General features: G+C 38.4%; 1 protein-coding gene across 4 annotated transcripts; it reads left to right on the top strand.

The window, feature by feature from the left end:
* Positions 1–202: 202 nt before the first annotated feature.
* mbtd1 (mbt domain containing 1) lies at positions 203–24,978 on the top strand. Of its 4 annotated transcripts, XM_084342070.1 has the most exons (17): positions 203–356; positions 1,493–1,697; positions 1,842–1,975; positions 2,066–2,180; positions 2,265–2,347; positions 2,435–2,552; positions 4,215–4,349; positions 4,452–4,540; positions 4,769–5,003; positions 6,444–6,499; positions 7,067–7,171; positions 7,339–7,486; positions 11,553–11,635; positions 11,898–12,132; positions 14,502–14,573; positions 16,126–16,281; positions 17,590–24,978. In XM_084342070.1, exons 1-17 carry the CDS (start codon positions 336–338, stop codon positions 17,706–17,708), a joined length of 2,109 nt encoding a protein of 702 aa, XP_084198196.1. In that variant the 5' UTR covers positions 203–335; the 3' UTR covers positions 17,709–24,978. The 4 variants fall into 4 exon arrangements, with proteins under 4 accessions (XP_084198196.1, XP_084198198.1, XP_084198195.1 ...); XM_084342072.1 differs by lacking the exon at positions 16,126–16,281; XM_084342069.1 differs by having other exon boundaries at positions 4,215–4,540.
* Positions 24,979–26,898: the final 1,920 nt, after the last annotated feature.

Below are 26,898 nucleotides of genomic sequence, written 5' to 3'. Positions count from 1 at the left end.
AATATTGTATTTTAATGCAAAACAGCTAGTTTTCCAATGAATACTCCCTGTGTTAATATTGGTGTTGCTAAATTCAAGAGGCCATTCATTCATTTCCATCACAGTCCACTGTTTTGTTTCTGTTTGGGTCGATGACCTCCATTCCGGATTGACCAATCACATGAAAGTAGGTTACGCTCGCACATGCGCAGAAGAAGCAGAGTAATTTGTTGATATCCTGCTTGGTAGTATTCATTTAGAATTTGGTATTTCCAAGCCAAATATATCCCTAGCGTAGGGGTTTGATTTGAATTGGGCAGCACAGTTAACTAGAACGTTATCTATATGAAGGGCTGATGGAAGACACACGGGATTTGGTGAGTGAAGTTGAAACATTTTAGGGCCCCGAGCCTCCGATTCCAGAGGATTTGCTTCGGCTAGCGCTCCTCCTTTGTTGTTATCTGTTTATGGTAGCTAGCTAGTGGGTTAGCCAGTGTATAATATTAGAAAACTCTCCAAAAACCCGAATGCTAGGAACAAAATATCCTCACATTTGTTTTCACTGCATATGTTTAAGTGCAGGTTTGCTACGCAAATGAAAAGTGTGTTTGCTTTTATGAATAGAAACTGGAAATACAGGTTTCCGCTAGCTAGCTATGCTAACGCTAGTTAGCATTAGGAGCTATTTCTAATAAGGCCGCCCCTTATTTTAGCGCTTACATTAGCTAGCTCTTCTTATTTGTGCATCCTACATTTTGCTAAGTATTTCGTTATTGCTGGTGCACTGTTTTTTCTTTGAGAATTTTTGCTGATTAAATAATTAATGTTAGCGGAGCCTGTGAGGATGTCACCTGTGATGCTCAGAGGAGGAAGTAGGCAGGCTGTGACAACAGTAAATATTTTAACAATGTTCCGGATCCTGTATACCAAATGAGTAACATGTATTGAATTTTCAGATTTTCGCGGCAATAAGATATAATTAGGTTTGGCTTGTCTGAACATCTTTCTGTCGCAATTTCTAACTGACAGTCACAGCCAGTTTCCCGGTTCAGAGATTGTAAAATATCCCCAGTAGAAACAATAAGAGTGTGTACAATTAGGGGGAGAAAAAAAAGTAGAATTTTACACTTATTAAATAAATAATGTTGTAAGGGCACTCTAGAGTTGACACTAATAATAATGTTGATGATTAAATGTTACATTTTAAGCAAAAATGACAACAGGTCACTTCCCTGCTTCTCAAATGCATTTATGCTGGTTGCTTTAGTCTTCTCTGATAGTAAACTGATCATATTTGGGCTTTGGATTGTCTGCTCAAAACCTTTACCTCACCTTGAATTTTGTTATGACATTTTCACTATTTTCTGCTATGTTATAGATAAAACCATTAATTAATCACTTCATAAAATAATCAGCAGGTTAATTAAGAGAGATAACTGTAAGTTGGAGCCTAAAGGCATTCCATTTTTTTATCAGACTCTAATGTCTTTTTTTCATTTCCTTGATTGTAAAGGCTGAACGCACCCCACGTTCAGAGCGTAAGCGGAGAGACTCGTTCGGGATGTTTGATGGCTATGACAGCTGCAGCGAGGAGTCCACCAGCAGCTCCAGCTCAGAGGACAGCGAGGATGAGGTAGTGCCCTCCATCCCTGCCAGCCTGCCCATCATCAAGAACAATGGCCAAGTCTACACCTACCCTGACGGCAAGGCTGGAATGGGTCAGTGCATGGAAATATGCTTGGAACTTGTGCTTTCTTTGGTTCTCTAGAATGTAATCCTGTAAGTGAAAAAAGTTTGCTGGGCATTTGGTATTAGTATTTTAACAGATTATGTGTGTCTGTTTTGTGGTATCTTTTTCACAGCCACTTGTGAGATGTGTGGAATGGTTGGAGTACGAGATGCTTTCTACTCAAAAACTAAGCGCTTCTGCAGCGTGTCCTGTTCTAGGAGTTACTCCTCAAATTCCAAAAAAGCTAGCATCTTGGCAAGACTCCAAGTAAGTGCATTATAAGTCTACTAAAATGAATACTTTAACATTAAACCTATATTATCACACAAATAACGACATCTGTTTTGATTTTGCAAGGGCAAACCACCAACAAAAAAGGCAAAAGTCTTACAGAAACAGCCTCTAATGGCAAAGTTGGCAGCTTATGCCCAGTACCAAGCAAGTCAACAGAACCAGGCCAAATCAAAAGCTGGTAGGTGATCAAAAAGCAGTATCCATATCAGTGCTGCTCATTTTAGATACCCTCCTGCTTTACACTGTTTCCTGTTTATGTCAGTGGTCCCTGCAGAGAGCTTTGACTGGGGTCGGTATATCTGTAGCAATAACACGACTGGAGCTCCAGTCAGCTGTTTCAAGCATGTAAGTAAAACTGGAGTTGATTCGTTAGCTACCACTTATTTGTTGCTTTCCTGAATTAAGAACTTCACTGCTTCCTGTGCACTTCAGGCTCCTATGGGGACGTGCTGGGGAGACATAGAAGAAGGAGTGAGGATTGAAGTGCCCAACTCCGACACCAGCCTCTCCACTAAAGTGTACTGGATAGCAGAAATCATTAAGCTAGCAGGTAAAACTACTTCTAAAGACAATTACATGAAGAATTCAACTAAAAGTGTCAGATATGTCAAAAAAACACAATATCAAGGAGACTTTTTTTAATATACAGTACCAGTCAACTGTTTGGACACACCTTCTCATTCATGGTTTTTCTTTATTTTTATTATTTTCTACATTGTAGATCAATACTGAAGACATCCAAACTAAGAAAGAACACATGGAATTGAAATGGAAAAAAACAAAAAAGTGTTAAACAAACCAGAATATGATTTATATTTTATATTCTTCAAAGTAGACACCTTTTGCTTTGATGACAGCTTTGCACACTTGTGGTATTCTCTCTATCAGATTCATGAGGTAGTCACCTGGAATGGTTTTCAACTATCAAGTGTGCCTTGTCAAGAGTTAATCTGTGGAATTTCTAGCCTTCTTTATGTGTTTGAGACCATCGGTTGTGTTGTGCAGAGCTAGGGTTGGTACACACTTCAATACAGTGAATAGCCCTATTGGACTACTGTTCTAATCCATATTATGGCAAGAACCACTCAGCTAAGTACAGAGAAACGACAGTCCATCATTACTTTAAGTCAAGACATGAAGGTCAGTCAATCCGGAAAATATCAAGAACTTTGAATGTGTCCTCAAGTGCAGTCATAAAAACACATGATGATACCAGCTCTCATGAGGACCACCCCAGGAAAGGAAGACCAAGAGTTACCTCTGCTGCAGAGGATGAGTTCATTTGAGTTACCAGACTCAGAAACAACAAATTAACAGCACCTCAGATTAGAGCCCACATAAATGTGTGGTTCCCACTGTGAAGCATGGAGGAGGAGGTGTGATGGTGTGGGGGTGCTTTGCTGATGACACTGTCAGTGATTTATTCAAAATTCAAGGCACACTTAACCAGCATGGCTACCACAGCATTCTGCAGCAACATGCCATCCCATCTGGTTTGCGCTTAGTGGGACCATCATTTGTTTTTCAACTGGACAATGACCCCAAACACACCTCCAGGCTTTGTAATGGCTATCTGACCAAGAAGGAGAGTGATGGAGTGCCCGACCTAAACCCAATTGAGATGGTTTGGGATGAGTTGGACCGCAGAGTGTAGGAAAGGCAGCCAACAAGTGCTCAGCACCTATGGGAAGTCCTTCAAATCTGTTGGAAAACCATTCCAGGTGTCTACCTCATGAATCTGATTGAGAGAACGCCAAGAGTGTGCAAAGCTATCATCAAAGCAAAGGGTGGCTACTTTGAAGAATATAAAATATAAATCATATTCCAACTTCAGTATTGTGACAATATTCTAGCGATGACTATTGGTACTTTCAAAAAATATGAACACAAAAAGGTTTTTTGATAAATAATAATGGAAACATTTAGCTAAAAGCCTTTGGAGATTTACTCTCCGAACGGATAATTTACCTTCATTTGGCTGCGCTAAATACTTGTCATCCATGTCACTTAAAAGTTGAGCTTCACATGCTCATTGACATGACATCTGTTTTCACATGACATATGAGCAGGCCTCATCTGTTGATGAAGACCATGTGATGTGGTTTTAAGACTAGAACCAAATAAGTGGACCTTGATTGGAGATAGTTTTGATGACTGCCGTTTCTGAGGTCAGTAATGAGCTGTGATCTCAACTGTGTTCTAATGCGTGCAGGGTTCAAGGCTCTCCTGCGTTATGAGGGCTTTGACAACGACAGCAGTAAGGACTTCTGGTGTAATCTCTGTATCCCTGAGGTGCACCCGGTGGGATGGTGCGCTTCAAGTGGCAAACCCCTTGTACCTCCAAAAAGTGAGCTGTGTGCCAAACTTGTTTACAGTGTTCTTGAATATCTGTGTGTTCTGGGATGGTTGGTGGTAATTGGTGCTGTTGTTTTTATATTCTCCTCTCTAGGTATACAGCATAAGTACTCTAACTGGAAAGCCTTTCTTGTGAAACGTCTCACTGGAGCTAAAACACTGCCACCTGACTTTAATGCCAAGGTGAGACGCACAAATGCCTCATCATTTTAATGATATGGTTTTTGATGGCCAATATCTTCAAAAACTGGGCAAGCCCGTAGCTGATATTCTTTTATTTTAATTAAATACTTAGACTTGACTGTAAAAGTTCATTCTCATTGGACATGAAAACAGCTCAACTATAAGCACTAATAAATCAGTAAATCTGGTTTTGCGTTTGTTAAATCTGTGTATCATTTTTCACCATAGGTACACGAGAACATGCAGTTCCCCTTTAAGAAGCTGATGCGGGTAGAGGTGGTGGATAAGAACTACCTGTGCCGGACACGGGTGGCACTGGTGGAGCAGGTGATCGGAGGTCGCCTCAGGCTGGTCTATGAGGAGAGCCAGGACCGGTCCGATGACTTCTGGTGCCACATGTTCAGCCCCCTAATCCATAATATAGGCTGGTCACGCAGCATAGGGCACCGCTTCAAACGATCCGGTGAGTTTGAGAGAAATGCGTAGCAGTTCAATTTTTGTTGTGTATGTTTGACATTTTATGAAGAAATGTGTATTAAGGGGTACTCCAGTGATTTAGAAGTGCGCTACCTTAAAGGAAGGGATATTGGTGAGAGACAAGAGGGACAAAGGGATGATGAGATGAGCCTTAATTGATCCCCCATGGGAAAAATTCAGTTTGTCACAGCAGCACAAGGGAACAAACAGTGTGCAAACGATAACAACAAGAAGCAGCGCGAGGTAGGAATTGACAAAAGGAAAGATAAAATAGAATGAAATAAAAATATAAAATAAATAAGATTAAATATAATAGAAATGCTATATACACAAGATGGATCTGTGTCCATGTACCTGGATGGTCTCTCTGTTATATGCCCCCATCTTTTAAGTGGGTTTGAGGTTATAAATATGTTGTCTCTTAGCCAAAGCTAACACAACCTTATTGTCATCATCATGGTTTTCTCAGACTTGACAAAGCTCCTTCAGTGACATGGAGGACATCATACAGCTGATTTTACAGGTTCAGTAGTACACTAATACCATTTTTACACTAAAATTAGTGTGTATATGCAGGTTTTTCAAATGCGGGGAGACCTGCTAAAAATAGGCATTTGAATCCTTTACCATTGCCGGACGAGTTTGCCTTTGCCTTTTGTTTTTTTCTTTTCTTTTTTGTTCTGTGTCAGCCAGAAAACAGGTAACAGTGGGCACCAGATCATATACTATCAGACTATATCCAGAAGACATCAAAATCGTTTTAATAAGTCTCGATCAATACATTTCTGAATTAGACGTTTTCTCTGTAGTTAATGATGGAAGTAGCTAAGGAGTGAGACATCTTGCTTCTTTTTTTATCTCTGTTGAGAGTTGCACATGCGCAGAAATGATCAGCCAGCTGGTAAGCACTGAAGCATCTAACGGTGGTTCTTTTTAAAATATCTTTTACTTCTATCTCGCGTTAAAACTGACTGAACAATGTTTGAGTTCTGCTTGAACACAGACAAATGGAGTGATATGAACAAGCCAGCTGCCTCAACTACACGCATCGAAATGTTGCGCTTGACAAGGGGCCGAAATTGGCGCGTTCACCCAAGTGTTGTGCTTTCATCACAGCCGATCGGAGCTGGAGCCAGTAAACACCCGTGACAAAAAGACAAATGTTAGCTGGTATTAGTGCGCTTTTTGGGCTACTGTGAAAGGAGTATTAGTACTGATAGTACTTATTACTAGGTACTTTCAGTGGTACAGTGCAGAGCATGTAAAATAACACAAGAACGCCATCTGCTGGCAAACATAAGATACTCCCTAACATTATGCTCAGTCTAAATCATTTAATACTCATGGAGCGCTTTATTTAGCGTGTATATTGCTGAAGTATCTTTAGATCAAACAAGTCATTCTGATCTGTCAATTTATTTTTCAGACATTGCAAAGAAAATGGAGGGTCAAGTTGATGCGCCTGCACAGCTCTTCCAGAAGGTAATACAAAACAGAAACTTTCTAGTTTTGCTCTCCTAAATGCCTCTCTCAAGAAAGAGACCTACAGCTGTGGTTAGAATTGATAGAAGTATGTTATTATCAGTCAATGCAGAGGGCTCTTTCTTTATTCATGGATAAAGAATAAGGCCAATTACCTAATCTAATCATATATAAATTGATGATCATTTAACAGTAGTTTGGAATTCATGGTTCTCAGAAGCTGATTTAAAATGTATCATGAAGTGTTGTCAGAGCAATAGAGAGTTGGAACATGACCAAAAGATGTTTTAGGGTGAACCCCTATACATGAACTCATTTTCAGATACAAAACAAATGGCTCTCTTATAGCCTACAGTCTGACAGTGACCAGAAGTTAAATGGCATAAGATAAGCAGTCTAATCAATGATGACACTGATGAGTAAATGTAATAAGGGGCCTACAGGGCTGATTTGAAAAGTGATGTCCGATGGATGTTATTATAATTATGGCATCACAATATTTAAATAAACAAATTACAAATATTAATCCTCAACTTGGCTTTTCTTCTATCTGCGTGTGTATATCAGGTGAAAGATGTGGACCAGAGTGGGGATTGGTTCAAGGATGGGATGAAGTTAGAAGCCATTGACCCACTCAACCTCTCAGCTATATGTGTAGCCACTGTAAGAAAGGTAAGGGTACTTTTCCTTGACTCCACATGAATGTCACGTGATGAGATTCTGTGTCCCAGGAAATAATTGTGGAGTAATGGAAGGATTCATTATTCCTGTCTATGTTAAAATGCCTTTTACACAACTGCTCCAGGCTAAATTCAGCCACTGTCTGCTGTTAACTGCAGGTGTTGGCAGACGGGTACCTCATGATCGGGATCGATGGTTCGGAGGCAGTGGATGGATCAGACTGGTTCTGCTACCACAGCACCTCCCCCTCCATCTTCCCTGTCGGCTTCTGTGAAATCAACAACATTGAACTCACGCCCCCTAGAGGTACTGTCCACTCAGAGCTTTGTTTCTTTGAGCCCTTCATAGTTCTAAATTGACATTTGCTCCCATTGAGAGGTCCACAGTGCTATGGAAGATTTATGATGCTGATAAGCAAATTATTCAAAGAATTATAGCCAAATACATAACACAGTTAAATGTATTTCCTTTTTATGTATGCATTTATTATAAAACGGTGTTATTACATAATATTATTACTGAATTATTATAATTATTAAATGGAAAAAAACATATTTTAAAAGTATAATTATTAAAATGTTTCGCTTTAATAATGGAATGACATAAATTTTCCAATGCTACATTATGTAAATATTTACATTGACCCTTTACAAGAGCAGAATGCCACTTTGCTTCACAAAATTAAATAAGTCATGACAAAATGGACATAAATACAGTCTTAGGAGGATTAAAACACCATAAAATAGAAATTATTATAATGTGCAATATAAACGGATGCAAATGCATGTCTAAACAGAAAACAGAACTTGAGCTTCTTTTTAAGGCTGTCCATAGGGTCCAGAGAGAGTCCCAAAAGCTTGCCATTAGCATTTTGGAACCCTTGTGAAATGACTCAGGGAGGCTTTGCTTTGAGACATAAGGCCTTTTCACACAGAGACTCTGCATAATCGCCACAGCGAAAGCTGCCTTTTCTCCACCTTTGTTTGTTCACTCTGAGCCAAGTAGCGCCAGCGTGAAGCCGCATCAGTAACTGGGTTTCCATCCAAATGTATCGAATGTAAGAGCGGATTTTGTGAAAATGCGCAAAAAGCAAATGCGAATTTATGCCCGTTTCCACTCGTTATTGTTTTGCGATTATTGGGATATGATGAGTGCGTCGTGAGATTACGATTAGGGGAGCGTGAATGTATCCATGACAACAGTTGACACTCAGCTGACATTTGACACTCAGCTGACACTCAACATCATGGACAATTTAGTGGTGAACCTGTCGGCTCTTGGGAGAACATTAGCTACAATTTTGTCAGCGTTCACAGCCTACAAAACCCTCCTGAAGAGGAGAAGGAAAAGAAGATTTTTAATGTTACGAGTGCTGTCGGAGTTTGCTGGAGGGAGACTGCGTCTTCTCCATTTGTTTGGGAACGTCGCCGGGTGAAGGACTTTTGGGAAGTCGTCGTCCAGCAGCACTTCACCCACAAACTTCAACCACAAACATTTTCGGGTGTCAAGGGCCACATTTGAAGATCTGTGTGCTATAATCGGACTTCTCCCGAGCAGTGTGCGAAATTAACCCATGAGACCCCCTGAAAGCCTCAAAAACAAAATTTGAAGGGGGTCTCAAATTTTGTCTAAAAAATAAAATGTTTTATTGTCACTAAAATGTGTTTAAACTCACCATGTCCAGTATTCAGAATTCAAAACATGTATTCACAGATATGTTGTATTTGTTGACAAGCGGAGCAGCCGGTCCTGCGCACATATGCAAATTAGCCATGTGCGCCAAACAGAAGAAAGACAACGTTGAGAAGTCATACTGAAAATGGCTAGCAAGCGAAAGCTAAACCAGAGTGTATCACTCACACACTTTGGGTTCACATCCAAAAAGGTGCCAGTCTCCGACAGCCTATACCTGGCGTTGATTCATTGATTGCACTTGTAAGTGCTCCAGATTGGTGCTAATTATTGTCGTGTCTGCATTGTAATGCACATCTTTGCCTCTCCTTGTTGTAAAACAACGTGCATCCAAACAACTTTAGCCAATGCAACCTCCTGTCAGTGTTGCTTTACAATACTATAGCATATCGGATTGTCAAAAATTGTTAAGTGTGTGCGTGTGTGTGTTGTCACGTAGGCTATAGACTGATTGGCTTGCATCCATGAAATATTGTAATGTTATAGGCCTACTGCATATTGAGAACATTTAGATCGGTATTGCGCAATAATCGGGAGATGGAGACCCCCCGAATATTGAGGGGTATTTCGCACACTGCTCCCAAGCCACCGACCACCTGTGCTGACAGAAAAAAGGACTGCCATAGCTCTGTGTAAGCCTGCTTCATGCGCGGAGTAGCCTACCATGTCGTCGGGGAAACTTTCGGCGTGAGTAAGTCCACGGTCCATCGTTGCGTGTACGCGACATGTGACGCAATAGGGTTAGTCATGATTTATTCGCAAAACCTGTTTCCACAACAAAAAGTCACATTTTCCTTTTATCCATACGCTGACAAATCCACCCCCTCCAAGCGTTAAAACTTTTATGCGAATTTACTGCCTTTATTCGAATTTCTGGCGTTTCCATCCAAGTATTTATTTGCAATTTTTGAAAATGCAAATAAGAAAAGGTGGATGGAAACGAAACAAGTGTGTCAATTCATACAGCACGCCGGTGCTGCAGAACTAAAAGAGGCATGACAGTACACATCATGACGTTGACATCTGTGTGGTTCTTTTTCCAGCGTGTCACCACCTGTTAATCTAAACATGTATCCGCCGACTGTTTATAATCATATGGATGCAGTTATAATGTGTTGTGATTGAGATCCTGACCCACCATGCATCATGGAAAGTGACAAAGTTAAGTTACATTCAACTGCAGTAGCCATCTGGCTCTGCTGCCGGGGACAGACGCTGTTTTTCAGGCAGAAATGTGACGAAGAGTCGGTAGGACAGACAGGATGACAGACACTTTTCCACGTATAACTGCGTTTTTTTTTTTTCCTCGTATAAGTTGCCAAAAACGCTACCAGTTACCACATTACTGTTGTTTGGTCCTGTAACGTTGCTTTGCAGGTTGAAGTATGGGTAATTTCTCTTTTATTTGATGAGTGAAGGATCTGTTTAGCTGTCAGACTGATCACCATCAGACCGACACACCCCTGATCTGCACCTCCAGCTTTTCCATTCACACAGACGCCGTCTCGCCTCTGATACTACCGCCGGAGGCGGATCAGAGCTGCAGCGAAACCGTCCCCCCTCTCTGCATCTGTAACTTTCACACAGATGGCGAGACAGAGTATTGTGGATGATTCCCGCACTAAAATGGCAGTGTGAATGGTGCTATAGAGACATCTTAGAAGCCTGAATTATCTCTATCTCAACTTGAGACACAATGGGCAGAGTTTTAAAATCTTCCTCAGCTAAACTACAGGAACAAACGCTTGTTCAACAAACATGTTGATTCAGATTCAGAGCCTTGTTCATAGTGACACCTAAGTTTCGTAGGGACGATTTAACCAAAAAGGAAAGAGACCTAAAGCATATTTTAGAGGCAAGACTGGGAAATGAGAACCTCTGTTTTCTCAGCAATAAACTGTAGGAAATTATCTGCCATCCAGTTTTTATATCTTTTAGATAGTTAAAGGTGCAATATGTAATGTTGTTTTCTTTTTAAAGTAAAAAATTAACTAAATTTTCAACAGTATTGAAGAAATGGCAGTTTTGATGTAATAACAAAGAAGTCTATGTGCTGTGGCGATCTGTTGAAGCTAGCATGCTAACTAGTCTAACTCATTGGATGCAGACTGTTGGTATAAGCCTGCCTTTGGGTGCTTATTTCAGGTGCCATTCTCCTCCCTTCTGATATCTGCGGGTAACCTTTTTCAAATCCCTGTCGCTACATTAAACAACATCTACCTTCGAGCTAGCAGCTAGCACACTGAAAATGGCAAATTACCCTAACAATAACCTGGTTGCTAACAGTACAAGACCAGTACAAGACCTCTGTCCTCTGCTGGACAATACTGAAATGCAAGATACCTCTTTACTCTGTTTTCTATGTTGTGATTTGATTTTAGTGCTGCATTGAAAATGTATGTCTCAATGAAAAGAGCCATTCAGTTATTCAAGACAAAAAAGTGAAATAATTGTTCTTTTATAACGTGTTTAAATACTTACATGAAATGCACACAATGATGTGTTTTCTATTTCTCTTCATTTCTTTGTTTGATATGTTGTTATGTAGTCAGTTTTAAGCCTCTGTCTTCTGTTAAATACCAAATTTGTTCAGGTGAAGTTATTGGTTAGAACTAGCTCAAAAACATCTTTTGATGGGGTTTCTTAATGTTCTGGTTTCAACACTGTCTCTGTTCCCCAGGGTACACTAAGCTGCCATTTAAATGGTTTGACTACCTCAGAGAAATGGGTTCAATAGCTGCTCCTGTCAAGCTCTTTAACAAGGTAAGCTTTGTCAATGGTTTCCCCACTGGAGTCGTGTTTATCAAGATCTTATGATTCTGAGTTTTAATGATCTCTGGTATTATTTTCCTATGGCCTCTAATTTATTCTCCTTGTTCTGTCTGATTCAAGTGATTCAGGATTTATTAGTGCTTCTCCACTGGAATATATATATTCACTAGTAATTTATTGTGTTTGTCTTTTTACAGTATGTAAATGAGTAAAATATTTTTTTTCACTACCCTTGCTGCCTCGTATGTTCTAGGAGGTTCCCAATCATGGTTTCCGGCAAGGCATGAAGCTGGAGGCTGTCGATTTAATGGAGCCACGGCTGGTGTGTGTTGCCACGGTGACGAGGATTGTGCACCGGTTACTGAGGATCCACTTTGACGGCTGGGAGGATGAATACGATCAGTGGGTGGACTGCGAGTCACCTGACCTTTACCCTGTAGGTTGGTGTCAGCTGACGGGCTACCAGCTCCAACCCCCCGCCTCCCAGAGTAAGGATATGATGAATATGGTGACCTCTGAAGCTTTGTGTTTTTGGTGACACTGTAATCCAAAAAGTCAACTAAGCACACATATAATATCTCATTATCTAAATGGCAGATTGCTACTGACATAAGTCAGGATAGCAGAATTTGTTTAATCAAAAGCACATTTCAGATAACACTTCATTATGTAAATGTGCTGCATATTTTCCATTTCTGTCAAGGTAATGTCTCCGCAAAATGTCCAGTATGGGCCACGTCCGGATGCAAACCAAGAGGGTTGCAACAGCATGCAATTTTTTTTATATGACAACCATCTCAGAAAATATCAATGTATCATTGTATACAGTAGTTCAAAATGTTATTATTATAATTTTCAGTTACAATAACCCTTAAAGGAATTCAAAATTAGGGTTATCTTGGTTGAACAAATGCACATAATTCACAAAGTATTCTGTCCTGACATAAATTAAACTTGATATAAACTAGAAATATACATCTTTTAAATAATGCTAATATGGTAGCTTTCAATACTGGGGATAAGCAAATGTACATGATGATTACCATCATTTTCTATACCGCGGTATACCTTGAAACCTGTATACTGCTGCAACCTCACACAACAGGTTAAATAATAATATAGATGTACTATATTTTCTTATAGGTACACAAAGATTATAAAATTAGTCTCGAAAACACCAAAATTATTGTGAGTGAGCCCGTCTTTAGCTGTTTAAGAGTAGAGCTGCAACATTTAGTCCCATTAATTAAAGAGTTGGTCAACAAAAATGTAATGCCTTTATTTTGGATTATCAAGCCATCATTGAATCTATTATTTAGGTTACAAGTATTCTCTTGTTTCAAGCTTCTAAAATGTGAACTTTTGCTGTTTTTACTTGTCTTAAAATTACATAATTTTATATTAGTATGTTTTGGCAGTTTTAAATGTTTTGTTATTGTATGTATTATATAGACAAAACACTCTGTTAATCAAGAAGATAATTGACAGATTACTTGTGAGATTCCTTACAATGTAGAGAAAGTTTCAGCAGCAGTGGGCAGCCAATGTATGGCGGCCTGGGATCAACTCCAGATCTAATGCGCTTTGGTCAGGGGCACTGACGGGGAGTTGAACCCCAGACCTTCTTGCTCTGATGCTAATCACTGCACCATTGCACTCCCCATGATGAAAATAATTATTCCTTGCAGCCTTATTGAGTAGATTCTTCTCATGTCAGATAAGTCATTAAAAAGATGTAGGTATTAATTTTATTTCCCTATTAAAAAAACAACAAAACACTATAATCATCAGACCATAATTGTATTTGTAGCTTCAGTCATGCCAGCTGTCTAGCAAAACATTCAACTTTTGCGTTAATGTATACTGTGTGAGCAAAAACGGTATTAAATGAGTCACAGTCTGCCGTCTTAACACATTTAACTATGCCTTGGGGCTGTCAGACTGTAGGCTATAAAACAGGCAGTCCAATGAATGATGACACTGACGAGTAAATGTAATAGAGTGCTGTAGTAGTGAGTCCTTATTCCCAGAAATCAGTTCGGTCCGGTTGATCAGTTTACAGAAAATGTGTATAGTAACCGTGTAGTAAGACACTTAGTGGTGGTGATGTCATGCAAAGTCATGCGACCACAATTTAGTCTGTTTATATAGGTTAGCTTTTTACTTCTAGCGATTTAATTTACACTTTAAAAATTACAAAGTGGAGTTCATCTGTAAGGATGATCGTGATTAACAATATGTGTAAGTATCATAAACTTGTGTTCATTACATAGACTATTTTTGGTGATAATCATTTTTGTGGAGGGAACCAGGGTTAGCTACAAAAATACATCATCCCTACACTACTCTATAAGGGGGCTACAGGGTTGATTTGACAAGTGAAATGCTAGACCTGAGCATCCCTCATGGTCACAAAGGTCGATAATTAAACACAGAGAGAAATATCATTCCAGATATCATTATGATTAGATATATGTAATGTTGTTTTGTCTTTTCCACATATATCGTAGTTAAACTCGGAAATATTGATCATTCATATACTCCCAGCTAATAATCTGTGTTTTCTCTCTGAGGACTCTCCCTGCCGTGACTAAATGTAATTAAATTTTAGAATGACATTGACAGAGGAACTGCATTTACTGTGGACCAGGCATGTCATTGCAGATATCTAATCTGCTTAATATGGCCAGTATCAGCATTGATGCTGATCCTGCATATCGGATCAGTGTATCCCTAACTGCAGGTTGTGTTAGATTTTATACAATCCATACTCTATATTTGTGATGCTAATTGTTTTCTTGGTTTTTACCTCACTGTCTACAAACATACCATACCTTCCTATCTTGTGATCTTTCAGGTAACAGGGAAATGCCTCAATCTGTACCTAAGCAGAAGAAAAAGGCCCAACAGTACAAAGGACAAAAGAAAAGTGAGTAATCCATCTTGCACGGTTGATTTTTTTTCTCTCCACTCCTTCCTTCGCCTTCTCCTGTTCTTGTTCCTCCTACTGTCACTGGCTACGCTTGTGGTGGAAACTCCTCTGCTCTCTGATTGGTCACCTGTTGGGTGTGTCCGGAACATATCTGACCTCTTGTGTCACATTGCAGGAGGTTTTTCCCTGTTGACTGGGACAGTTAACATCACACTTGGACAAATTAGTGTGTGAGATTTTGTTTAGCTGTTTGAGATACTGTAGCTGTTGGAGAGCACAAGGCCTGGTGTTGAATCCCTGTTTAGGTCCAAAGTTTCAGATCACAAAAGCAGATGCTAATGCTTTTTCTGAGCACAAGCAGTTTCAATAAAAGTCTATAGCTGCCAATATTTAAATCCCAAATTAAATTGTGTAACATCACATTTGGCCTTTATTGTACAAATGCCTAATGCTGGTAAAGCTTAAATGAAAACTTCACTAGAAAAATAATTTTACTCCTTAGCACAACATTCCCATGACCTAAACACATATAAATTGCAACCTAAACTCTCAAATATTTTAAAAATTTTTAAATTTATATTATATGGAGATTTTAGCTCATTTATAATAAAACAAATATATAAATTTTTAAATGGTCAATTGTTTAATAGTGGACTTCGACAGATTTCACAGGTTTCACAAGAGGCCATTATAAAAAGTTCCTTTTATAATTTGCACCAGGTACCATGGGGGCAAGGAATGAGGTGGATAGGCTAGGCCATGAAAACGTAGCTAAGCTACATTTCATTTCCTGCAGACATTGTAGATGGCCAAGTTTAACAGGCTGGCTTTGCAAATGCATCACAAAGAAAGAAACTGTCAGAAGACTGAGTGATGATGTTTTGCTGCCTTTTCATTTTTACTAATTAACATTAGGTAGAAAATAATTGAATTCACTGTGCTGCTCAAAGGTTTGTTGATCTCTTGTGCCCCCTATTGGCCGGTTAAGAGGAGTGAGTCAGTCAGCAGTCAATGGAGATGTAAAACAGAGCAGTCAATAAAATAGGTTATTTGAAAATTGTAAATCACCCTAACTATGAGAGGTCCTTGAACATAAAGTCATAAATGTGCACAAAAAATATTAGACTTAGATTAGAACAATATAGCCAACTGATAACAAACATGCACAAAACCAACCAAACACATGAACCATTTCAGGCCTACGCCTGGCGGAGGTATTTATTTAAATATTTAAGTATTTAAATATTGGCAGCCACAGACTTCCATACATTTGGAACAGTTGCTGTAGCCTTGTTCTTGGTATCTAATTGTGCATCTGCTTATTTGGGTCTGGCAGTCTGATTACAGCTTACCAGGGGCTTATTCAGATTGGCATATCAATGCAAGTGACAACATTGTAAGGTTAAATTAAAAATTTCACCCGAAGTTCTAACCTTTTAACTTTCCTTCCTAATACATAATCTAAACCTCAACAACACGTTCCAGTTGAATTGAACCCCTGTTTGTAATAAGCCCCTGGTAGCTTACCCGAGTCTGGCTTGGTGTTTAGAGAGGAAGATTCCGGTTGGTCGACGGCCCTTCAGTCAGGCAGGCAGGAGGAGGAGCAGCTTCTCAGGGGACGAAGAGCAGAGTCCGCCCCCTTACCCTGCCCAGGGGCCCACTCGGCCCCGACCCCGAACCCACCTCCACCAAACCCACAAATCAGGTAACGTCACACTAACGCTAAAACCAGCATGGCACCGAGCCTTCTGAGGCTCGACGCTGTTTTTAACAGGCGATAGTCTTGCTCACAGGGCGTCACTGTGGATCTGGATACTGCTGATGTTGCATGTTCTACTGTTAAATCAACCTTACGTGTTCATTGTGGTTGTTTTCACATGAATATTTCCTCATGTCAGTGAATGCCTGTTCATCTAATTCACCGGAATTACAGTTTTGGCATTACCAGAGATTTTCCTCCATTTTGAAGCAGTCATAAAGCATGTTTCATTTTATGTTTGTTTTAAGGGGCGTTGTATAAGATAAGGCCAGAATTCTAGTTCAAAACATTCAAAAAATTAACTAACATTATTAATAGAATTTAAATTTAAGGTGGTGCTAACTAGCTACCCCCAGCCCTTCCTGTCTCATAATACCACTTTGTACTGCAAGAGGCAATGATCTGATAGCCCCTTAGTTTCCACTAGAAGCCGCTGTGTTTCAGTCTAGCAAATAAACAAAAATGTCAAAAAAGTAAATATTTTTACACCAATTTTCATTGCTAAACAGAAAAATACAACCATACACATTCTGAATTTCAAGTTTCTCACTTTGACCAGACTAAGTCGAGCTTTATTGCCTTGTTAACTCATTGTAAAACACTGACACATTTTAAACTCAACATAAACAAAATAAAACAGTCTTGGTTTGCCTTTCAAAATCACTTCTAGTTTGGTCAAAACAAATTCTCTTGTTCCTCTGCCATTTCCCGCCTCTCCTGTCCCTGCCTGCCGTGTCTTCTCGTCAAGTCATAGTCCTGATCAGTGCTGCTGTAAATGAACTTCGTACTGTATCCAGTCTTTAAACTGACCTCCTTCGATCTTGGAGGCTGTGTTCAGTCGTAGTCCGGTGTCCAGCCATGTTCACTGGGAGGCTGCTGAGCCCAGTTGCCCGTGGTGACTCCCCCATGAGCAAAGGTCGTGATTCAGGCAAACTCCTGTCATCTAATGGGACCATTTAATTCTACAACTAAATTAAGTACTTGCTAATGGCAGCTAGTTGCCAAAGCCAAAAATAACTATGACAAACAGTGTAGTGAACAGCAGTTATGCTGCCCCCATTTGAATTCTGGTCATTTCTTACAAATGACGCCTATTAAAGTAGTTATCTTGATGCTTAAAATGCATGTGGAGTTTACATTAACACCTGGAACAGAGACAAAGGCTCCTCCTGTATTTTACTCAAAGTGCATGAACACAACTGGCTCATCTGTTCTGCTGTTCTCTCTCTTATCTGTCTCTGTCCCGGTCTGTAGAGTCTCTCCTGCGAATGAAAGAGGAGACGGCCGAGGTGGACGAGTTTACCTTCTCACAGGGCACATCCGACCAGGAGAGCAACGGCTCGGGCAGCTACTACATCAAACAGGAGCCCTAAGATCATGAGGTCAGGACAGAGCAGGACGAGCCAGGTCAGGACATACCTCTGGAAAACCCCAGCAAGGATCAGGAATGTGGAAATTGAAACCAGCCGTGAATCACACTCAGACCAATGCCACAGGCCTTCTTTGGAGTCAGTACAGGAGATGACGATGAGAAGTAGAAGGGGGATCGTCTTCATTCTTCATTCTCCTGAAAAATCCTGAAGGGAACAATTTTCTAACCTTGTAGCTGTGTGTGCACATAATCACTCACAAAACCTTTATGATTGACGGGTTGGAAAGCACCCAGGATCGGGCCTGGGTCACACATGTTTGGGCATTCTCTTTCGTACCTCCCTTGGGTGACGCAACATCATTCTCTACTCTCCAGTCTGAAACAGCCAACTAGACAGGAGATGTCTAGGTGGATTTAATAAAGACAACCCTTTTTCTTCAGAAATGGGGGTCCTGTAAGTCGACATCAGCCCACCCTGCCTCTGCCACAATCTGGGCCGCGCACAGAGACCTGAAGAAACTGTGAGAACCAATTATTGAGCCAGGTCTTAAGTTTTGTTTCTTCGTTTTTTGTTTTGGTTTGCTTTCAGGTCAGAGAGTCAGCTACTGAACGGCCTGAGGAGAGGAGAGAAGAGAGGCTGGCAGTCAGAGGGACAGAGTTGTGTATATTTTGATTATTTTTTTCTGAACAATATTGCCAGGTGGACTTTTACTTTGTTAATAGTACTTGAAGTTTTTTTTTTTTTTTCTGTTGTTTTGTAATGATTTTGGAGTTGTTTTTGTCTTAATGTACTTATTTTGCATTTACATTTTTGGTGGCTGTGTGGGGAAACTTAATGTTCATTGTTTCATAAAAGTGATTATATTCATATAGTATGTGAATACCTATTCAAATAGAACTACAGAGTATAGATATTAAGGATTGTGATTTGAAGAGAGATCTTAGTACATTAATTAAGTTAATCTTTTTCTTTTTTTATATACATTTTGTTTCTTTCAATATTGGCCAGGACATTTCCACAGCTGCATTCATTCTGATTCAAACATTGCAGTACCAAAGTCTGTTTCAAGCTCAGTTTACAATGAGAAGTAATAACACAATTACATTTGAGAATCTGAAACTGTCTTGTTCTTCACATTAGTAATCGGTTATGGATATTGTTGCTTCTAAATTAAAAGATTAATCTAGTAATCAACTAATTAGTCCGCATTCAAAAAAATTCACATTGAAGCTGCACCTGCTGCCTTTAGAAGGGGTGTTCCCCAGCTACTTCAGTTGTTTAGGAGAATGCTGCAGAACACTGTTTTGCTGTGACGCTCCAGAAATGTTTTGTGGACTACGAAACTTCACCTGACTTTCCATCAGCATGAAAGTGATAAAAACTGAATTTTCCTTTTTGGGTGAACTGTGCCTTTAAGACAGCTGTGAGATGACATTTAGCAAATTAATTTCCTTTCTTTGCAGAGGCATTTTTTGATTTTGGATGGAAATGTAAATGGCCATGGTGCAGCTTTGAACAGTAATACATCTCGTGCAGTTGTAATGCTCTAGCACATTGTTTCACGAACACTGTACGATTTGTACGTCTTAATATCCTTCAGCTATATTATTAAATGGGCATTGTGGGGAATATCTGGTTATTGTTACAACTACTTTAATATCCACATTTTGAGCTATTTCAAACCCCCAAAACTGTGACACAACCCTTACTTCATGGTCCAGCTCGTAAACCTGCCTGTAGGTTACTAATGAATACATAAACCAGGATAAGCTTAATCAAGAGAGCACATATCTAATGAGGCAACAGTGTCAAGTGGCTTTGATAGCTCAATGTGGAGCTTTAGGGACCTATTACAGTAATCAGAACTCCCACATTACCACTAACTGCGGATTAGTATCTTCTGTAGCAAGAATTCAGCAGTGCTAATGAGCCCAGGAGATAAAAATTGACCTCCTGTCTAAAAAAATAATAACCACTGCAATATATTGGGGACTTTGTGTTGTAATGTTGAACAGAAATTCAAAATTAACAAGCTGTGGAGATGAAAAGCTTTTTTCATTTAAACAAAAAAAAAATCACCTTAGTTTTAAAGAGATACTTACTGAGAGACTAATTTGCATAGTGTGACTGTAAGTGAGCAGCAGGGTATGTTGTATAAAAGAGAAACCTTACTGGTATGATAGGGTTCACTTTGACATGTTCCCACTGTCCAACCCTGCAATATGACCTTTACAGTTTGGATGTAGCTGCTGTCAGGAAGGAACACATAACACTCCTGACCAATGTTGGCCTCATATCAGCCAAACTGTACAGTGAATATAAATATTGTGGATGCTGGCGGATGCATCAGTAACATACTGTCAAAGGTTGTACTCCAGCAGTGATTCAGATGGCAGATACAGGTGTTTCTGTTCTGCTTTGGACCATGTCTGCTGTATTTATACCCAGAGTGTACCAAGGGGTCCATCTGGAACTCATCCTCATTTATATGGTGTCTGGAGCATGCCACCAGAATAATCATAGACTTAGCTAAGCAAGTTCAGCTAAGCTTAACTCTGTGTAAAATTATATTCAATTTATACAATGCAAAAAAGCAATTATAGTTTTCTTATTTTAGTAAATGCATTAAAACAACTAAATGCATTGAAGTAATTGCAGATTCATGTGAACATTTCTTCTGTAAATTAATAATTGAATTTTAAAATGGAATGGCAGAATTTATTTTTATTTAAAGGTGCAATATGTAAAACTTGAATGACAAATTCATTAAAAAATAGAGGGTAGCCATATCACCTGAATAACCGCTAACTGTAACTACGGTTAGCTAGTTAGCTCAAATAGTCCTGCATCTAGCAGTCCAGACTGGGAGCTTAGAGCACTTGGGGAGTGTTGGTATATAGCACAAGAGCTTTGGACTGGGACAGGACGGGGCTAGCTGGTTAGCATGCCAACCTCAGTAGATAGGTTTTGAATGTTTACAAGTAAAATTCTTACATACTGCACCTTTAAGAACAGCAAACACACTTAATGCCTCTATTTAAAGGAGCTCTAATTTAAAGGAGCGCTAAAATAAAATAGCTGTCATGTTTTTTGTTTTTGTTTTTTTCTTAATGAATTTGTATTTTTTGATATATCATTTAAATCTGAATTCGATGTATAATTGCTTTTAAGTAATTCTGATTGTATTCATTGAAAATAATCAATTACTGAAAATGTGGCACACTCGAGACTCCTTACAATCAGCATTTTTGGTGTCACTTTGGTTTCTGTCATTGAAAATAAGAGGCTGGACACTTGTCATGTCATATAAAGAGAAAAACAAGAAAATCTGCCTTGGTTACACAGTCCAAATGCGAAAAAGACTATGTTAAATATTTTATTAGGGTTATATGCAAAGCATTAGTGTTTTTCTATTGCTTAAGTTGTTCTCATGTCAGAGCCATATGTATGCAAGCTAGTTTATGATTTACCTGAGCCACAGAATAACAGGTTTGTTGTTGATAATGAAACATGAACAATGCACTGCTTTTCCAATAGTCTCCGAGGGCAGCATTCACATAAGACGACAGGATCTAAAAGTGGCATAAATACATAGATTCTATATATATATTCTTCATGACTATGATGGTATGGAGTAACAAATCCTGATTAGTCAGAAATCCATGCTTAGCCGTGGAAAAGACAAGACTCCTTCTTTCATTCTTCTTAGAGCTAGATTTTTGCAGCTGTTTATCTACTACCTCCTGATGCTAGCCACATTATCTAAAACAAGAGTGTGAAATAGACTATGGCAGTGTGTTAGCATATGCAAATGAAAATGATTACCTAAAATGATCCACTTGAAGACTAGACACCAAACATGGAAGAATTTTATCACAGCACATGAGGTAGTCTTCTAATTTGAATGATGCAATAATAATAGATCCCATATTATTTTGCTATGTTAAATAAAACGTATAGCACCCTCAAATGTCATGATCACTACATTAATATAATTAACATATGAGATGATTTAACAAAATGGTATTGTATAACTGTGATTTTTGTGAGCAAGGGTTCATATACAGAATAGTCAGTGTATGGCCAAAGGCTGTACTAAAATGCAGAGCAGATTTAAACTTCTCAGTGACGGTAAAAGATCCATGATTTCTCTCTCTACCAGTAAGGTTCATGATTCAATTCTCAGGAAGTTTGTTTCTTCTTTTGGTTGTAGGGGTTGTAACTACAAGTCTCAATCAGCTGGATTTTAAAAGCTCAAAGGTGTCTTCATCATGTGCATCTCGCTATGGAAGCTAAAAAAGTGCCACAATAACTAAAATCTTTTAAGCAACTGAAAAAGTACTTGTGAAATTGAAATTTCCTTTTTTTTTTTTCCTGTCTTTGAAATTTCCCACAGGTTATTTCAAGTGGTGCATTATGAACCTTTTTTGTTTCATTTGTTGTTTGTTGTCTAAGGTTCATTCAGATAGGTAAATTTATGCTCTTCTTCAAAAAACTATATTCTAGTTCATTTTCAAATTAAATCTTTATGCATTCATTATTATCTTGAACGAGATAATTACTATTGCGTGTACACAAATGACGTTAAACAAGACAATTCATCTCTTTTTTTATTATTTCTTTCAGGAGGTCCCCGACAATGATTTAAAAATTGAAGTCAGGTCAGATGTCAGGTTGCTCACATTAGCTTGGTGAAATTCAAACAAAAAAATTGGAGGTGACAAATTTAAATGTGCTTATCTGGGCTATTGGCTGGTTTTTCCTCTCGTTTCATGCCAATTTGAGCTTATGAAGAGATACATATTTTTTTTTAATTGATTTAAAAAAGAAGACAACTTGTGCACACCAGAATAAAGAAATACATTTTATGACTTCGGGGACTGTACATAGTTTTTCAAGTATTTGACATTTATGTTTTCTATTTTTTGATTTTTTTGAAGAAAAAACTCATCAATTTTGTTGCAAATTTGACATGAACTTAAATAGATTTTTATCACAGAAAGTCAAATTAATGGTTTTCAGAGTAAAGTATATTAACACTATAGATTAATTGGTATTCAAATTTCAGCAAGAATCCAGTTTTTTAATTTCACCTTCAGGTATTTGGTTGCTTTCAAGATTGGGTGATATGGGTGCTTCCATACTCTTCAAACATCAAAGGTCTTATCTCACTTACCATTTCATGTATTTTGTCTGTTCTGTAGCTTTATAATCTGTCTTCATTCATTCTACATCGAAGTGACACAAAAACACATGGATGCATGTTGCTTTTTTTTAATTTGCTTCTTGTAGCTTCCTGTTTTCTTTTTCATTCCTGATGGGATGTGAGATTTGTTTTCAACCAGTTTGCTTTTAATTTGTCTCCTAATCAGATTAGATACAAAGCTCAGCTGAAATGCTAAGCTTCTCAGACCAAATGAGCAATAAGACAGTGTCTCACAATCATTTGAAGCAGATGGGTTTCGTGTTTAGATCTGTCATTGTTATTTTCCTCTGGTGTTGGAAGGCAGGAAGAAGCATTAAAGTACTTCATGACCAAACTGCATTAATATCTTAGTACAAAAAAGAAAAAGACTGTTCAATGGACTAACTGCTGCTACCCTCCTTTAGATTAACCCTAAATAATCAAATGCACAATCAACACTGTTTTGGATCTTCTGTTTTCTCACTTTTCCTTGTAGATATTAAACTTTCTTGTTTCACCTTGATCCCCAAATCTTAATATAGAACAAGTTTGACCTCCATCCACGGGTAGCTGTGTATTTAAAGTGTTTGGGCATCAGTAGCTGGAGATGGAAGCAATGAGTTGATTTTGGATTGGGTGCACTGATCAACTGAATGCATGTAAAACGGAACGCGTTGTGCAGATGTTGTGCTGAGCTTGTTTTTTTGTTGTAACCGTCATTGGTTGTTCCTCAGTCTGTCTGTGTGTTTTACTCCTCCACTGTGACCAGAAAAAGTATGGAAGCCTATTTCTGCCTAGAAAATAAAAGAAATACCTTTAAAGTTAAAGGAGAAGTTCACCCAAAAATGAAATTTCAGTCATTATCTCCTCCCCCCATGCCTCTGGAAAGTCGGGTTAAGTTTTGTAGCTAACAAAACATTTCTGGGGCTTCACAGCAAAACAGCGTTGAAGCATTCTCCTAAACAACTGAAGTAGCTGGAGACTTGTTTTAAATTGTAAAACGAAAAAGGAATTAAAAGGGCTCGATACAGCTCGCCCAGTGTAATCCAAGTCTCTGAAAGCCCTGCAAGCCCAAATTGATTTGAAAAGATGTTATTCACACCTTTGAGGCAGGTAGCTTTTAGCTTCACGGCTACAGTATAGATTTAAAAAAAACAAAAAAAAAACTATTTAAATCAAATTGAGATTTCAGGGCCTCCAGAAAACTGGATAATGCTGTATGTTTTCACATTTGTTTGTGCTTTCATATCTCATTAATTTTGACATAAGTATGGACTTGAATCTTATACTTTTGATTCAGTGTTTCATGATTTTGAGTCAAGTTTGGATTAGTTTATCAAAAATGAGATAGTGTCTCTTATTTTTGACTCAATTTTTTTGCTTACTATTTTTAAAGTTTTATAGTAATCCAAAACTATGAAAGTCCAAAAGTTGACATAGATCATAATTTACTTAAATTTTCATCATTCATTTTTTTTTCTTTCTCTGGCGTTAATAGGCTTCCATAGAAGGACTGAGTTGCAGAATGCCTGCACCTGAGTGGGCAGTGATGAGGAGCAGGCTGGAGATGGATATTTGTTTTTTTTCTTGGATACTAACACGGGTCTTTTGTATGTGATACCCCCCACCTGATTATATTAAACCATTATATTGTGGTGCTATATATATTTGATAAAAATGACTAAATGTATTGGGATTACTATTGTCTGAAAATAATTGTGAGTTGAGAGGGTTATGGTGCAAAATTTATTTTGGATACAAATGAAAAAAAAAATCTATGTTAATAGTTATAAATCTATTGATATTAACACTGACCCCTGAGGTACATTATTAGATTGCAGTTAAAAGTTTGTACATCTTTTTGATAGTGTATACCAGTTTCCTTTCATATGGTAAATTTGTGCTGTGATCAAGCTTTGATAGACTTTGTAAATAAAGCCAAATGTTTGGATCATTATATTGGTTGTAATGAATGGCTTCTTTGTTTACAAGCATTGCAAACTGTTTCCGCATGGCTGTGAAAGTTTATCTGGTGATTTTTGTAAGATCTGACTTTTACACTGAATAAAAAGGCTTATGACTTCAGACACTGTGGAAATCCTTTGTCAGTTTCAGCACTTGAGTCTCTCAAAGGCACTCCTTTGACCTTTGAACACAGGCAGCTTGGCTCTAATCCAGGCAGGACATGCAAAGACATACAGGACCATACCAGTGTGTCAGCTTCTTTATTCATTTCATCATATAGAATATTCCATTTGGGATTTTTTTTAGATGTCTTCTCTCATTCACTATGAAATCAAACTGTTTCTTAAAGCTATTCCTAATTATGTCTGCATTAACTTTGATCAGTGTTACATTAATTAAATGCTTGCACTGCAGCCTTCAATGGTAGAAGTACTCAGATCCATTAGTTTACTTAATTTTACTTTTTAAAAGCTCTGCATTGAAACCCCTACCTCATTTGATTTAATTGATTTGATTTGGCTGAACTCTCAGCCCAGCCTCATTGATCAACCATGCTCAGTTGTACTTCTACAACACTTTTTAACTCCTCTCCTTCTCCTCTGCCAACCATCTCTGTCTGTCTGGCTCCATGTTTACTGAGAAATACATTTAAAACACTGGCCCTTTTATATAGACGCAGTGATAGAATGTAACTAGGTACATCTACTCAAGTACTGTACTACTTATACAGTTTTGAGGTACTTGTATTTTGCTTGCCCATTTAGATTTTTTTGCTACTTTTTACTTACACTAAAATACATTTTGGAGGCAAATATTGTACTTTTTACTCCACTACATTGATTTGATAAGTGGTATAATGATAATATTGAATATAAGTGGTACAATAATATATTGATAATATTTTATTAAAGTTACTAGTTACTTTACAAATTGCTGAATCAGGGCCAAAGTCAAATTAATTCATTTTATGAGCAATCGGATAGAAAAAACACTGATTGCCATAATCAGAAAAATGCTGAATATCACATCTGATAATCGCCCAACCAATAGTATAATGTAAATACATGTAAATATTTGTAGAATTTACCTTAGCTTGTGATTTTGATACATAAGTACATTTAACATCGGATGCTTTGAGACCCTTTCTCAAGTACTATCAGTGTGGGTGACTTTCATTTTCAATATAGGAATATTTTAAGACAATATCGTTACTTTTACTTAAGTATGACTTTTGGGCACTTTTGACACCTCTGTATAGATGACACTAAATTGAAAAGTATAATCACCTGGCAGATGCTCAGCTAAACTGAGAATCTGAAGAATTTTTTTTTATTCCGTCATAACAAGGTTGTGTTGACACATGAATAGGACTGTATAATGTTCATGTCAGCTTTTACAAAGGAGCAATAGAAAGCATGACTGGAAACATCACACATTGGCATGGTTCATCACGGCCCAGGACAGGAAGGCTCACATCACTGGTACCATCTACAGAGCATTGGTGAAGTGAGGTGTCGGCTGAGCCCAAAGGATACTAAAAGACAACACCCAGCCAGTTCGTTCACCCTGCTGCCATCTGACAGATACAGAAGTATCTTCTGCTGTACCACCAGACTACAGAACAGCTTCATTCCTCAGACTGAGACTCAACACTCTAACATGAATACTTTTGTGACTTTATGTATTTATTATTCTTTAACTTTATGGCACTTTTCATACATATAGTAACACAAAGTGCCTCACAGAGGATAAAAACATAAGAAATTTGGATTCTGTAAATTCTGAAAATGCAACACATTCATTTTCTGCTGTTCCGAGACAACAAGACACATCTGTTGTGAAGCCACAGTGGTCATCTGGCAGCCTGCTGGCATCTCAGTACAAAGCAGGTCTGAAATAAAAACCATCTAATCTCAGATTATGGCTCCCCTCCAATCCTGCCTGAGTGGATCTGAACCACCACATTAAATATGTGGTTACTAATCCCTTCCATTAGACTCAACAGGTCAACACAGAATCATATGTACATCAGTGCTGTGT

Source organism: Pagrus pagrus (genome assembly GCF_965226575.1).
Source record: "Pagrus pagrus genome assembly, chromosome: 21".
In the NCBI taxonomy this organism is placed as follows: domain Eukaryota; kingdom Metazoa; phylum Chordata; class Actinopteri; order Spariformes; family Sparidae; genus Pagrus; species Pagrus pagrus.
Note: the sequence above shows the minus strand (reverse complement) of the source record. Positions and strands in the feature narration are given on the sequence as shown.

Bases quoted from the DNA above. Each gene is read 5' to 3' on its own strand.
- mbtd1 (XM_084342069.1), top strand. From the start codon at position 336: ATGGAAGACACACGGGATTTG. The intron at 1,698-1,841 runs GTCAGTGCATGG...TCTTTTTCACAG, and splicing joins TGACGGCAAGGCTGGAATGG to CCACTTGTGAGATGTGTGGA. The intron at 7,172-7,338 runs GTAAGGGTACTT...TGTTAACTGCAG, and splicing joins GTGTAGCCACTGTAAGAAAG to GTGTTGGCAGACGGGTACCT.